General features: G+C 34.7%; 1 protein-coding gene across 1 annotated transcript; it reads right to left on the bottom strand.

Moving 5' to 3' along the window:
- Positions 1–821: 821 nt before the first annotated feature.
- Positions 822–16,804, bottom strand: LOC105438780. The gene is made up of 12 exons (XM_030978493.1): positions 16,648–16,804; positions 15,199–15,408; positions 14,281–14,607; positions 13,167–13,532; positions 12,845–12,973; positions 12,271–12,360; positions 10,412–10,486; positions 9,081–9,257; positions 8,281–8,445; positions 7,587–7,668; positions 6,397–6,467; positions 822–2,572 (listed from the first exon to the last, which is right to left on the bottom strand). The coding sequence occupies exons 1-12, from the start codon at positions 16,802–16,804 to the stop codon at positions 2,292–2,294; spliced, it is 2,130 nt and encodes a 709-aa protein (XP_030834353.1). The 3' UTR covers positions 822–2,291.
- Positions 16,805–17,137: the final 333 nt, after the last annotated feature.

Below are 17,137 nucleotides of genomic sequence, written 5' to 3'. Positions count from 1 at the left end.
CTACAATCACTATTCCCTTATCCTCCGTGAATATATACGTTACAAATTATGATAATAGCTAAGCATTGAAATTGTTATCAATAGAGCAAATTAAATGGCTTGACTTCAATGTAATAACCCAGTTACATGGACTGAAAAGCGGTTCATAGAATAACTCGCAGTAACCGTCATTATAACCATATTATTATTATGAAAGCAATCGTAAAGATTTTTCAAATATCAAAGTAAGGCAGAACGCGCAGTGCACACAACGCAGGATTAATTTTACCGAAAATAAAAACCCATATGGGAAAACAAAGTTTTTCATTTGATGGTGTGGCATTTTGGAATAGTTTACCTAATTTTTAAAGAAATGCGTCATCAAATTCTTCGTTTACTCTTTTGTTTTGGCGCTATAATAATTTAAATCATTGAACTGGTCCATTGTATTGTTTTTGTTTCTTTTCTTTTGTTCGAAAATGTTGTAACTGAATTTATTTTGTTTCGATTTGGATTGTTTACATCAATATGAGCGAAATATCTGTTCACCTATAAGTGTCAACGGAGTTAATTTTTTTCTGTACTGATTTGAGGCTGTATATATACATGATTAGAACATGATTATAATTGTATTAAATCTATGAGTGAACAAACACACATTAAAGGTTTGAATAGCAATGCATGACCTGCGAATACAATTCTTATACATTATACATAGATAATAATACAAAAATACAAACGATAATAGGTATATAGTGTATGAAAGTACAAACGTGAAAAAATGTAACCAAATAGTAAACACAATGCATACGTACAATGTAAATAGGGACAACAACAACAAATTTATAAGTATAATGCAGTCTATTTACAAGCTTAAGAGTGAACAAAGTAGGCTGTTTCACTATCCTACCGCTACGAGTACGTGTAGGTTCAGCTCTAATTGTACTACCTGAAATGCTTGAACTATCTCCTTTCTCTGTTTTTAAGGAAATCTCAATATGTCCTCTGCCAGAAGAAGAGAAAATATTTCATTACAAAATGACAAGAGGAAGGATCACAAATACAATAACGTACAGTATCGGGGGGGGGGGGGGTTAACATTTTGTACAAATTACCTTTATCTGCTAATGCGCAGATATATTCTACGAACTGGCTTTTAGAAAGCAACACAAATTGCGAATCCCGAATTTTGGGGCAGGCAGGAACATTTCTGAATATTTTCTCATAAACTACTTAGTATTAAAACAAGCTCTTTCCTCCTCATAATTTCCGGACAAGCAAAGAAACAATCATTTTGTTGAAGTACACATCCCCCCAAACTTAACCAAAAAATACATTTTTAGGGGAGAAAGTTCGCTTTTTGGAGTAGAAATAGTAAATGTAGTAGCAGCTAAGGGGCACACATTTAGGGCACATTTTGTTGCTATACTTGGAATTTTTCTCATTGGATTTAGCCGGGGAATGTGCTCCCGTGCCCCTGGATCCGTCATCAATAAAAACACTTTACATGAATATGTATACATTCAGGAAAATCCAAAATGTTCTTTTAAGAGTGTTATTTATAAATGGGATATGCATTTAGCAGAATGGTAGGATCAAACATGACTCAAGAAGATAACATGCACGGTTTATAATTTGACAGATGATTTCATGATCTAAATATGATTTGATTACCGAATAGTTTACCAAGATACCGTTGCCCGTGTTACTATATACATAATATATACATACTATGTACATGTCTACAATATGTACATGTATTATCACGTATTGATCGAATTGATTATTTAGGTATAGACTTCCATTTGTTTCTCTTTGCAACACTGTGCAAATGAAATACGACATTGGAATTGCTAATGACATAGAAAGCGAACAGGCATGGCAATCTGACATTGTAAAATAGCGTAATAAAGAAGATATTTCCCTCCGTTTAGTAAAGATAAATATCTCGCAGAAACACACATACTACTAGTAATTAGTCCTACTACTACTACTACTACTACTACTACTACTACTACTACTAAAAAACAACAAGCTGATATTACAGTAATAAAAAAATTATGAAAATTATAATTATACTAATAATCACGATAACAATGGTGATGAAAACAAGTATGATAATATTTGTAATCAAGTATATTCTTCACGTTGATCTGTCCTACGAAATTGAAAAAGAATGTTTGGTATCATATTCTTGATCTATACTTTGAATAAAGTTTGCAATCTGCAAATATCTCTGATCATTAAAACGAAATGTGGTTGAACCTTCCATAGAACGTGCATTGTAAAATTGTCTGGATTGACCTTTTCTTTCACTTACGCCTCTTTGTTTCCTCAGCTTCTCTTTCCAACTTAAATCTGATATTCCTCTCTCCTATCGCTAAGCACGTGGAAAGAAAGTTCAAATATTCAATACTTTTCACTGCATCGTGAGCGTGGCAATCTCCAGTATAGTTTTCGAATGTCCATATGTAATTCTTGGGAATACTACCTCGATCTTTAATCTTACGCACTACATCCTCCACGCTTTCATCTGCTTCTGCAGATTCATCCAGCTTCCCTTTATGAGTGACGACAACCATCGCGTTACGACCTGTAAAAACGAGACATACAAAACAATTTGTTTAAAACAAATGCATTCAATGGGTTTCTAATTTCCTGTTTCGATTTATTTTGAATCCTTGCTGTACGAAAATCTGGTGAAGTATTGTATATATTGAAGATGAAGATGAAGATGTATATATCAAGATAATCATACAAGATTTAAGGTGTCTTAAAAAATATCATTAGCTACACCATATATGATTAATGTATACTGTGTAGAGGTGTCGTGGTTGAGTGGATACGTCGCCGGTTCGAATCCCGCCGCGGCAATAATGTCTTTTGGCAAAACAAATGGGGACCTGGTAGGAATTTATTCCTTGAAACGCGTGACAGCTGCACTGCTGAAGCCAGGGTAATTATTATGCTGCATTAGTGTAGAGCGCTTAGATACTTTTGATAAAGTAAGTGAAAGGCGCTATATAAGCAAATATAATTATATTAAAGCAAAAAAACAGTTTTTTGTCTTTGTTTCCCTAGCTTTCCTTTTCTGATATAAACCCGCGGCCGTTGCAGATAACGTGGCATTTTGGACCAGCTTGTTAACCAAAAGTTGAAAAGTCAACATTTCGCATTCGTTTGCGTATAGAATACTGTTTTCATGAACTGCTCGTAAACACTACAAATTGTTTCTTCTCGATCTTTTGCTAGTTATAACAAGTTCTGAAATTAATCGATTCCTTTTATTAAAGGTAAAGACCAGTAATGGTCATGCGATTGCATTGTGAAAGAAACGTTGTGGAATCGATCAGAAAAGGTTGATCATCTAGCATCTAGCATCTGCAAGGTTCTGGAATCATCAAAATGATAAGAAATTTGGCCCATTCTTCGTAAAGTTACAAGCACTATACACAGAAAGATGTATATGGGACTACCCTATCTCTCTCACACGACCATGAGAGAAATAAATTTACCAAATATATGAATTAGTAGGCGGTTTCCCGGCAAATTTTTTATCATCATGTATTAGTCAAAACATATTCTTTCACATGATTGGTAATGAGAGCTTTCATTTCATTTTTTGAAATTGGGGCGTTACCAATACTGGTCTTTACCTTTAAAGGAAAATCTATCCTTCATAGGAAACTACTCAAGAGGAAAACACTAAAAATTAGTAAATTCGCCTGACCAGTACAACTTTGAATGAAATTGGACCAAAAATTAGGAAGATTCGAACTCTTGAAATTTTTAATAACTGCAGGTATGGGTTCTTCAAATTTGGCTGCATCAGTTATATCTCTGTGATGAAGTGGCGGGCAACTTTTCTATTTATTCCAACACAAAACAATACGATTTAATTTTTCAAACATTTTTTCTTATAATTGAGAGAGCATATAGCTCTCATTTATTTCTTCCTATATGTACAATTAAAAAACAAACAAGTTAACAGTATGTCATGCATAATTTCATGTTTAGATCAAGATAACAGAGTAATACATACATACATGAGCTAGTAATAAAATTAAATGAAAGAAAAGGGTGTCCCGAAAAAAGCCTCATATTATATGTAACTCAGGAATATGTAACTCAGGAAGTTCTCTTCTCTTTAGAGGACCTATAATAATATGCTATCCATATTATATTTCGAGTAGTGCCCTAGGGAAGAAGACTGTAAGTAGAAAGACAGAAATAAAGTATATTTTTGTACACGAAAACAGGGGGGGGGGGGGTTTATTCGCGACTACGTTATAATCCTCTGCCAACACTGCCAACTTGAGATCTACACAGCCTTAGTGATCTCATATTTCAAACATTCATAACTTAATTATTATTGGTCTGATTTATTTAAAACTTTCGCTATTCTGTTCATTTTATTTTTCAGCTTTCATTCGATAGAACTTACTGGAACAAAATTTGGATTGACCTTGTTGACAATTGTAAAATTGGAATTCTAGAAGCCCTCAACTTTTTTTGTGCTGACAATCATTATATTACCTTATTTGTTTAAAAGTCAATATGGGTGGTTGGTTGGTTGGTTGGGTGGTGATAATGAAGATATATTTTCAATTGACTGGGAGTAGTGGGGGGGGGGGGGGGGGTAATCAACGTGCGTCTAATAGTACATACATGGCACACGGCTGACGTAATAGCATACAAATAATACACGTCAGTGAGGGCATTAGTAAGAATTACCCACACAAGGTACGTTCAGAACAGTCTCGGGGCGGTAGCAGAGTGTGTTTGGACTGTTTCGAAGGTACCGAGTGTGGGTAATTTTACTAATGCCCGAACTAAATGATGTGTATTATTTGTTTTATAAGATTATGTTTCATTTGTTTTATAACATAATCTTTTATAACATGATTTTACTAATGACCAGTCATTGGAATTGGATAATTACCGGTCATTATCCAAAATAATAATAATAATATTCATTTTTTGTAAAGCGCAATAACTATGTGGATATACGCGTTAGGCTAAATAAATGCCTGGTCACGTGTACGCTTTCAACCAATCATATAATGAGGATCCACGTCATCATAATCTTGGATAAAGTAGCCTTTAATCACGGTAGCCTGCTAGCCTTTTTCATCGCTCTATCTCTCTTAACTCTTATCCTGCCATAATAATAATAGTGGCTACTTGTATAGCGCACAGGTCCACCTTTCGGTGCTCATGGCGCTTAGAAAAGAGTACATGTAACAGGCATAAGAAAGAAAAAACAATAAACCGAAAAACAAATTCGGAATTCTCCTAGACATAGTAAATTAGAATATTGCAATAATTACAACGAAAGAAACAAATAGGTTTTTAGTTGTAATTTGAATGTTTCTGTCGATGACAGTTGACGTAATTTTAGAGGGAGCTTATTTCACAGTTTTGGACCCATGGCTGAGAAAGCCCGTTCCCCCCAAGCATGTTTTATCAGTGGGTGTATTAAGCAATAGTGTGTCTGATGAGGAGCGAAGACTTCGTGTGGGGTTGTATTTTCAAACAGAGTTGCTCACGTATGCAGGGGAAGAAAGAGAGTAAACTGAATGATGTACAAGTAACATAATTTTAAAAATAATCCTTTTTTCAACTGGCAACCAATGGAGAGAACGGAGAATTGGTGATATGGAATCAGATTTCTTAGTGAATGTTAATAGGCGGGCTGCAGAATTTTGAAGTCGTTGCAGTTTTGTGACATCTTTTTTGGAAGGTTACAGAACAATGAATTTGCAAAATCTAAACGAGAAGAAATTAAAGCATGAATTAAGATCTCAGCCGCAGGTTTAGATAAACACTTTCTTATGAAACTTAGATTACGTAATTGGTACCTTGCACTCTGTTGAACATGTGAACAGAATACATGAATACAGCCCAGTGCCACAGGGCTAATCCCCATTGTACCAAGCCACAAATCCCCCTGTGCCAAGTTTATATAATAAACCCTATAATAAGAATAATAATAATAATAGCCTAATAGTCCACTCCAAATTTTATTAAACCTAACCGGAATTTTTTTTTGCCCAATTGATCGTGAGCCCGGCAGCCACTAAGCAGCGCCAGATCGACGTTGCTCTATCCCTTATATTAGCCTAATAGTCCATAGGCTTAGGCTTATATTGTTGAACGCCACACAAGGTAGCAACAACTCCCATCTTTTAACGTCTTTTGGTATGACGCGGCCGGGGTTCGAACCCACAACCTTCCGGTTGTTAGGCGGACGCTCTACTGACTGAGCCAACACTAAACGCATGGAATACGCGTATACTAGCATGTCGAGTAATTATTAGATCTCGAATTTGTCAGTCTAGAACAACAACGTCTCTGAAGTTTATAGTTCATAATATCCGTAAATGCCTCCTGATCAAGATTTTAATTATAACTTACCAAAGTGATCATTTACTTTGTCAGAAAATTCTTTAATAAATTCCAGCGTAGCATCATGTTTAATTGGTTGGCTGTATAGATACAAAGGAGAAACAGGACCTTTAATTAGATTAGATTTATTGAATTGAATCATGTTAGTTCATATACAATTATACATAACGACACCATAGGGTTAAATCACATTTCTTTACACAATAAATCATTGATCGTATAAATAATATCTTATTATTGAAACTAGAAATAATAGCGACTATACACTTCCATCGTTAATTTAATTGCTATTAGTATAATAACCATACCTACTTCAACTTCTACTTCTATTACTGCTATTACAACCGCTGCAACTACTGATACCGCTACTATTACTGATATTACTGTTTCTACTACTACTACTACTTAAAGTATAAGCCTACAAGACATCTTCGTTCATCTCAGTCCTCCTTATTAGTTGTCCCTGAGACGCGCAGTTCTTGGGGGATAGAGCATTTTCTCATTTTGGTCCGTCCCTTTGGAATAAGCTGCCACTTAGTATTCGTAATTTAACTGCCCTTCATGACTTCAAAGTTGCTCTAAAAACCCATCTCTTTCTAAACAGTGCTATTTAATCATGTCAATGTAGCGTAATAATTTGTGTTGTTTTAGTTTACTTTATTTTAGTTAAGAAAGTTATATTTTTGTGATAGTAATACATGTACATGTATGTACAGCGCCAAGAGCGTCAGAGCCTGGCGGATACCGGCGCTACATAAATATCCATATTATTATTATTATTATTATATTACTTTACTTATATTACTCTTACTCTTACTACTACTACTACTACTACTACTACTACTACTACTACTACTTCTACGCACTACTACTACTACTACTACTACAACAACTACTACTACTACTACTACTACTAGTGTTGTTGCTGATACTACTTCTACTACTAAACTACTACTATGACTACTAACGTGCACACACAAAAACTTTTCCGAATTTCAAAGGGTTAACGTTTTTGACATTTGAAGCCGTTTTATGGTGACGGGCAACTTACATTTTGTGTAATATTAGATTTTTGATAAGGTTCCAGTTGCCAGGATTTTAACAAAAAAATTGTCAAGGTCTCTTTGCAACTAATTTAAACAAATTGATCATCAACAAATTGAAAGTCAAGTTTTAAAGAAAATACTTCCATACGTTACCTTAGATTGCACACAAATACAGGGCAGTGGATCTGTTTTCCTTCCTTAACCTTTTTCTCAGGTTTAAGTCCTCGTTCCCCTCCTGGATAGGAAAAATCAAAATGATTACTGAGAGTAAAATGTATATAATGGAGAAAGTCAAAACCGGCTAATATAACTCATTTTTAACAAAAATTCAGTTTAATTCATTCCATTCGTGATGATTTTTTGTTGGTGAAAAGTCCTATCATGGTATTATAGTTCAGTGAGCAATACAATAATAATGATAATCTGGATTTATATAGTGCTTATATTCCCCGGTCAAAGGATTCATTCACACGCAATGTGCACCATCTCCCCTTTCTTAGGAGTTTGCCTACTATATAGTTACCATAAGGGCATATGGAAATAACTAAAACAAAATCTTTTAGAATCCTATTAGGTCTGCATTTTTCTCCTGCAGTGGCAAACGTGGATTAATGCCTTGCCAAAGGACATTAGTGCTGTGTCTGAGATCGAACCCTCGACCTTTCAATTTAAACTCAAGTTATTAAACCACTCGACTACGACAGCTAATATATCAAATGAAGCCGACAAAACCTATGAAAAGATAACAAATCAAGATAAAGTGATAGTATCTATGTATGGATGTACACATGCCAAAGGCATCATTTAAGCAATACACGACAGAAAATATATACGAATCGTTACTCACGAATCTGAGGCATCAATTCTTTCTGAATGTGTTTCAACTTGAAGTCCTTCATTCCTCGATTATCAACAATGTGTATTTGATCTGTTAGCTCTACCGTCTCCCTGAACTTGGTTTCACTACCACCTGCTGTATCATCAGCTTCGATGGCGACATTCTTGTACTCATCTGGTGTGGAAAGATATGGAGTTAAAGAGGAAATCAGATAATTATCATGAATTATAACAATTTTAAAAATTAAAATTAATCAATTATCGACATGTGATACTCAACTCCACAAAAAAAATTGAAACAAGAATAACAATTCCGTTATATTTAACTCGTCTAAAAGAGGAATTGGAATTACAATATAATACACGATTTTAACCCAAAGATGTAGGAGTAAATTGCAAAATACCTGGCTAATTATTTACTCGGTTCGTGGAATCTTAAGGCTCGTTCAGATATGAAACGCAAAAACCTCTGTTTTAAACCCTCTGTGTAAATGATAAATAAACAAGAAGCGTATTACAGATACGTCACCGCAAGAAGCCATCGCGGTTTACCGCGTCATATCACAGTGTACGCAGCGTCTAACGAGGGCAGGGTGGAGAGGGTTACACCAGGCATTGGGCGAGGTATACGCGCCCCCATCTAAGGCACTGAATAATTTAAGACGCCATTTTCAAAATTATTATCAAACTCATTTCTCTGACAAAAAATATGTCCTCTCCCCCCGCTTATGCGAAATTTTCGGCGTGATTTTCAAATTTTAACCCCCCCCCCTTCGAAAAAATCTTGCGTACGCGCCTGGTCTCACTTACTCGTTAGAGCAAAGTACAATGAATTGATGAAAGATGATTTCCCTGCACCCATGGCACCAAAGAGTCCGATATGGATCGACGAGTCAGGTATGTCTACACCTGCCATCCCTGTAGTCTTTCCAGGTTTGTAACTTATCAGCTTCTCTCTAAGGACCTCTAGCTCGGAGTCTTCCTCGTCTGACAGAATAAATAAGAATACATGGAAACAGAGAAGTCGGTAGTTTGAACATTGACAACTATTTTTCTTTCAATTTCATTTATTGAGGATGAGGGATTCTAGCTTGTGCGTCAGAAATATACAATCAATTTTACACACCCATCTTTAAAGCCCATGAATAAATAGTTATATTTTTTTAAATTTTGCATCAGATTTGAAACTCCATAAAAGATTTTTATATCACAAAAGAGGTTGACACAGCAAAGGAAAACGGACCCAATATTAAGAGGTAAATATCATCAATATCACAACCATAACAAGCTATCCAAAACAAAAAAAAATACTGTTATCTATAATTGGTCACTAACAATATAAATTTTCTGCTAGACAATTGAAATTGACTTTATCTGAAGGTTTCAATTATAATAGATTCCGAGCATTTTTATTCAAAAGTAATACATGTATAATCTATCAATGTTATCTATTCACTGTATTAAACACTTAGTTAATATACCCTTGTATCTTACCTCATTAGATATAGTTATAGTTTTCAGACGTTTCCGACGCAAGTCTATACTTATAGGATTCACGCCGTCTTCTTTGTATTAAAACTGTCAATTATGCTCTGTTGAATTAGTTATGTCATTACAGATGTACACATTTAATACTTGAGTATTATGTTGATACGAAAAAGGGCATTGAAGACAAAATAAGTTTCTTTGAATTGAATTAAATTTGTTGTGATTTGTACTGCAGGGTGAATGAGAATATGTGCATAATTCTTAATTTTTAGGCCCTAACAATGGATTAGAAAAAAATGACGAATTTATATAAACGAAAGAGATTTCTGATATCCACCTCTGTCTCCCCATCTGGCTGACTATAAATTCTTAATTTTGAAAGAAGCTAAATACAGACCTAGGTCTATGAGTAGGTTCTTGATCGTAGGAATTCTACGCCAGCTAGCCCGCTTGCCTCTTTGCATTCTAGGTGTTCAATCACCCTTATAGGATGTATCATACGAATGGCTTCTAACTTTAAATAACACACAACATCAAACAATGCAATTATCATGCAATTATTCAAGGAAGTATCAAGGAACACCATATTGTGAGATGCAAAACGTCTCACACAAGATGACGGATCAATTAACAGACGGAACGTAAATACTTACTCAGTGGTTGTATTTCAACAATATCGTGAGTTCTTTCCTCCTGTTTCTTGCAACTAAATACCCAGCAAACACAATCTGAAAAAGTATTAAACAAATGATAATAAGGATTATGATGATTATTATAATAATAATATTCCTAAGAATAATAATGATAAACAAAATGATAAAAAATAATAAAAATGATAATAATTATAATAATTATAATATACAATAATATCATACAAAATAATAAGAGCAAATTAAATATTTGCCGAATCAAACAGATATGATTTACGAAATATTTTTAACACCGTAACTGATCTGCTATTACGAATCTCTTGATTCGTCATACATTTTGCATATTACTTGCAGCCCTTTCTGACCTGAAATTTGAAAAATCCCTTTATTTGACATCTCGGAGAAGTGAAGGGGGATGAATCAAATATCTTTAAGAGATGATAGACAAGTCTGCGTTGCGAAAGCGTGTTTTTTGTTTCATATATATTTCGTTTTAACACGCAAATTTACAGGAAGAGAAAAGTCCTAATTGGTAGAATGTTCAATAATTAAAAAAAAAGTATCAACCATGTCGACAGCGTCAAATCAGTGGTCAAAGTTCATGGGCTCAATTTGCTTTTGATGATTGAACATGTGTTACGTTACGATTTAGCATGGTTTCCTAGATCATCGTTACAAGTCCACTCCAAAAAAACAAACTTACTTTTAATAGAAGCAGATAAACTAATCAAAAAAAGCAAAATCGGATAACCAATAAGAAAGTTATGGATTTTTAATGATATGGAAAAACTTTAAAAATCACAAGACAAATTGGCAACTTGCTCACGAGTCTGTAACGTCCTGTCCTCACTATCCATTAATTATTTTCTTTATATTGATAATATGAATTTCCTACTTTATCCCTAAGAAAATTTTATTTTTTGACACCAGCATCCAAGATAAATTGATAGTAATATGATTTTGTGTGGATGCACTAATACAGATCAATTAAATTATGACAATTGTGAACTTTGATATTCGCTATTTATATGAAAATCAATGATTATGAATATTTGATATTTAGAAAATAGTATTACTTCTTCAACGTTCTTAAAAGATTTTGTGTAATGTCAGGCAAGCAATATGATACAAATCATATAACCTTGGTAAAGGCATGTGGAAATCTAATTTTGGGGGATAAAAAGGGAAATTAATGGGATATAAATATATGAAGCAATTGATAAATAGTGAGGCAATGACATCACAAAATGATAATTAAATTGACAATTTGTGTAGTTATTTTCGAAGTTCCATAGTTTTTCACACTTAATTTTTTTCTTTCTCATAATTTCCTTATTAGTTATCCGATATTACTCAAATCCTTTTTACTCTGTTTCTCATGTTTACCTGCATCTATTAAAAGCAGATAAGTGTTGGAGTGGAATTAGCCTTTAACGGATAATATCTTTAATAATAATGATAATTACAATAATAATGATAAAATTAAGATAAAAAAATTACAAATACCTGTTTTATAATATTTTTCTTCCATTTACTGACCAAAGCGCTAACAGTATTATTATAACTCCGGTCAATGGATTCAGTTACTATTCTGCACATTACAATGCACATTACAATGCATTTTTCCACTCCTTGGGGAGCGGTCCAACTAGTCGCCTGTTAACAGGCGCGCACATGCTAATCTAACACATCTAGCTCCTGGGCAGAGAGAAGCAATGTATACAAAAATACCTTGCTCTAACAACTGCAGTGCCGAGGCTCGAACCCTCGATCTATGTATTTTCGGCCAAGTGATAAAACTACTCGACAAGACACCTCTTTAATGAAGGCCATGATGAATATAAAGATAGTGCACAAAATACCTCTTGTCATGATCCATTTAAACCCACGTCTGGTCCCAGAGTCTGCGTTTTCTTGAGACTCAACGGATACATATTTGTCAATAGGGCACTCTATAAGAAATAAAGCAAACAAATTGGTCATTGCATTTTTTTTAAAGAGCTCTTTCTAATTCTGCACATACTAAAACTCGTGTATAGGACATAATTATTCGGGTGTCAAGGATAGTGTAATCAAGGATAGTTAGCAAAAACACTACTTTTTAAACTTCACCGTTACTGCTTTCTAAAATCTTTAACTCTAAAGACTTATTGATGCGACATGCATTATTGGTGAATGTTAAGTATAAGGCCTACACTACATACCCGATTACAAGCAAGAATTATTCTTTTTTAATTCAAATTGAATCAAAACTTTGGTGTAATTTTAAATAATTATTTAAGCGAATCGAGGATTTGTATGTAGGCATTTGGACATGTATGAAATGTAAATACATTAGTGAATAAAGCATTTGAGAGCATTTCAATCATTGAATTTGAGGAGAAAAACAAACAACTTATTCCGTCATGATAGCCGAAGAAAGCGTGAAGAAAATACCTGTTTTGTGATACTTCCACCCTCTACAAACGACGAAGATCAGAAAAGCGGAAATAACCACGATAAGAAGGAGAATAAGGAAGATGTATCCACCTGATAGAGAACCTGATAGGGATCCTGATAGGGATCCTAAAGATAAATGACAACACAACAAAACAAATTACAATCACTACGCTAGAAAAAAATTATTTAAAAATTTGGGAAACAAAAAAAATCATGCTATTTTGCGAATATGTACTAACTACTCTCAAATAGTGAAATGCGCAATTTATAATGAGACAATAAGTCCGATCTATCCAGTCATGTCTTAATCAACATTTACCTTGAACAGGTTTGATGATTTCAACAATCACAGTACGTTCTGCGGTTCCATTGACAGCCAGACCAGAAGCAATGCACCTGAAATTGAACTGATCGGATTGATTTGTCCTTCTGCTTATGGTTGCTGTCACGTCAAAGGCACCATCACTCCTCTGAGTGACAATCTGCGATGCAGTGAGGTTCTGCGACTCCTCCTGCCAGAGAATATTCACCTGTGGCTTGGCTCGTATGACCGAGCATTGCAGCTCAAAGGAATCCTTATCTTTAGTCACATTGTACTGACAAGACTCAGGAGTTGTGCCATTTGTAGCTATTTCGGGTTGAGACTTACACTGCGCAATTTGGATGTACGGCTTTTCTGCACGAGCTGAATGAAATAACAGAACATTAGAAGGAGTTACGGAATTTATTATCAAAAATAAACTTGTAAATACATAATATTCAGGTCATTTACCATAAATCGCTCCAGGTTGGGACTATCGTACGGAATAGGGAGGTACGGCTTTTCAGCCAAGGCTGAAAGAGGTGACCGTGGTTAAAGGATACGACATATTAATGTTATATAAGCCATTTTCATAAATATAATTTTTTCACGCATTCCAGTTATACCATTTTTTTTAGAGAGAGCGTAAAGAACCTGAGCATTTATATCATTGAAAACATAGTTCAAGAACGCACACGAGAATGAATTGAAAATATAAATGAATTCCCAACATAATTTAATCTATCAGCATGATTATGTTATATCACATTAAAGCAAATGTAACTAATTACACAGTTTTCTCTGTTTTAAACACCGCCATACTAGTCTTTACTATGGGTGGGATAAATTTGGATCAAATATAAATTATTCAAGTTATTCCATTAAAACGATTACACATCGTCGCCTTCATATTACCACGACCGCAACGAGTCCTCTGGAACAGCAAAGACTTTCAAGAAATAAACTTAAGGGCAATGTCAATACTGTTCTTCGAATTACCTTGGAAAATCATCTCAAGATTACAATGACATTTTCATAATTGCACATTTTAGTAGTTGACGCACAGGGCTTTTGAATTTGAGGTATATTTTAATTTTATTTTGTTTGCTAACGAATGGTATATATCTCTCACCATAAACGGCAAGGACTGTCGTGTTATGGATCTCAGTTCCACCCGTCTTAGAAACTATACAAGTAAAGTTCCCTTCGTCCAAGACCCGTAGATCCCTTATGATCAGTCCGTAGTTGTCGCTCCAACTATATCTCCTGTCTCCCAGCACCTCATTTCCACCTGACGTGTATCTCAGGACAGTTTCGACGCTCTTAGACTCAGGTTCCCCTTGGACTCTGTTCCAGAGGACTTGTTCAGGGGTGCCTCTGAAAGCACACTGAAGATTGACCGAATGCCCGACCCATCCTGTAATACTTGGTTCTGTAAAAATACTCACTTGAGCCGGATCTACACGTACAAGATTTGAAAGAATTTGGACCGATTCAGTTAGTTTGTACATTGTATGACAAATCATTTAGTAACTTCGATAGCAAAGCAAATGAAAGTCCTGTCGATATTAACATAACATTTACTTTAGTTGGAAGTTACCGCAGAGTTGTATATCTGTGTATAAAGGTAATGATATTCTACAGCATACAGTAATACAAAAATGATAAAAAAGCGAAGTTGCCCCCATAAGTCACAACGACGACAACAAAATGCATATTGAAAGCACATTAATCAATTGGTATTATGGTAAAGTCATCAAAAGCTGGTGCCTATGTGTCAGGACATGATTTTTACTAAAACAAAACACAAAATACAACAACATCTAAATCCACTGTGTGGTGAATATGATTGTTTTACCTAGCTGCATTTTCCTATTTGATAAATGGCTAGTGAATCGCCGTTATAACATTCAACAGATTAATTTGTGACATGCATGTTGTTACCCAGAGCTAGTTGTTGGAATTCGCCTTTTATAGCTGATATTTTTAGATCCTCAAAAAAGGCGCCTAATTTGAAATTGAAATATATTAAATGATAATTTTAACTCACCTAAGACCATGACATCAGTGTTATTGACGATCAGATAGCCGTTATGATTTGAAACTCTGCATATGTAATTGCCTTCATCACCAGCTTGAACATTATTAAAGACGAGAGAGTAGTCCTCAGTAATAGTAAGCGACCCATCGTCAAACTTTGGTCCGGATACTTCCCCTTTGGTGCGAGATAGAAGCGTGTCTGCAGTAGCCGGGGTACTCCCTGAAAGTAGAGGACATAAGATGAAAATATTGAATCCAATAAAATGCTTATGTTTGCGAATGATGTCGCTTTTGTCCACTTCTTGTAAGTTTGTGATTTTTTAAATTTTAAATTACGATATTAGTTACTTTTGATTTATAAGCCGTTCTAATTTCTAGTTTGTCTAATGGCCGTTTCTTCTATCATCCATATAATCTTAAAGTGACTCGGTAACATTGTTGAAGGTTGATAAAAACACTGCTCAATTTGTGTATGTAATGTTTTTTTTTATTATTTTTCCTTCTACTGTACTACTCCTTAAACATGCAAAACATCCTGAAAAAAATTCCCTAACCACAAAGATATTCATGGTTTTCTCTGAAGGGGTAACTTCGCGATACCCTTTTACAGTAAATTCCATCTACCATTTTTTAATGTTTCCAACCGTTTTTCCATGAACGAAAGACATATAACAGGCTTAAAAAAAATCTTTCAACGATTAAGTGTCTGGAATGGTATATCAAGCCAGTCCATTGTAATGTTAATGTAATTAGATTGTAATAATATAGTTGGGAGAATTAAGGAATCGATCAGATAATTTTGCCCAATTTTTATCAATAATAATGGTCTGTTTTCACTAAAATGTTTAGATTATCTTTAATTGTACATAAAGCATTGAAATCAATACCTAAGCATCTTTTTCTCCCATCTGAACAATGTTATTAAGTCCCTTTTAATAATAAAAATCATCAATTGGTTATTAGACCTTATGGATCGTCGACGAAAATGGCATTAGACTGACTGGAAATTAGACCGACCGGCATTAGGACCAAATGAGTGATATACCAAATAGGTAGCAGACTTATTGGAGATTTGACCAAATGGATAGCGACCAGATGAATATTAGCCTGAATGGTTATGAGACCAATTAATTAGATAAAATGATTATTGGACTATGCGGATAGTAGACTGGCAGGGTGTAGACCACTGGGGAATCGATTCGGTAGTAAACAAACTAGTTATTGACCACAAAAGGATAAAAATTCCTTTTGGTCAATGACTAGTTTGTCTAAAGAACAACAATAGTTTCCTCACTCGGATAAGGAGAAATTTTGATATAGTATCAAATGCATTACAAAAAAAAATCAGTGTTCTCTCATTTTTCAAAAGGATAATAACACTGCAATATTGAAATTTTAACTATTACACAGGCTCCCCTCTCTACGCCCGTGTTCCCCCTTCATATAAACTACTAAATACCTTTCATCCAGTAGACACCGTATGGAGTCCCGATAAATTTGCAGCTGATGGTAGCTTTTGGCTGGCCATAGAAGAAAGTTGCTGTTGCAGGGGTCCATACTTGGTTGTCGGGAACCTGATCGGTAGCATTTACGTTACCTGAAACGAGAATGGTCATCAAGTATATTTTTGACATTTGTCTCAAGTAGTCAACTGAATATGAGAGCTCTTGCCATGAATTTTAATCTAAAAAAAAAAAATGTTAATGAAGGCGAATGTTGCGAAGATGTGTACTGCATGTAGTTTCGATGTTTCGTTTGATAAGAAACTGTTTGGAAGCAATAGACCACTTTGGATATAGCATTTGGACAATTTACCCCAAATATGCGCAGATCTTTTAAACATGGAGAAAAGTCCCACATTGTGTATCTTAGAACAATAACTGCTAAAACGTTTGAAGTGCTTGATGAATACCTTTTTGTTTCCCCCCCTTGGAAAGACTACTTCCACA

This window comes from Strongylocentrotus purpuratus, unplaced genomic scaffold, assembly GCF_000002235.5.
Source record: "Strongylocentrotus purpuratus isolate Spur 01 unplaced genomic scaffold, Spur_5.0 spur5_scaffold_1, whole genome shotgun sequence".
Classification (NCBI taxonomy): domain Eukaryota; kingdom Metazoa; phylum Echinodermata; class Echinoidea; order Camarodonta; family Strongylocentrotidae; genus Strongylocentrotus; species Strongylocentrotus purpuratus.
The sequence above is the reverse complement of the archived record's forward strand: the minus strand, read 5'-3'. Positions and strand labels throughout refer to the sequence as shown.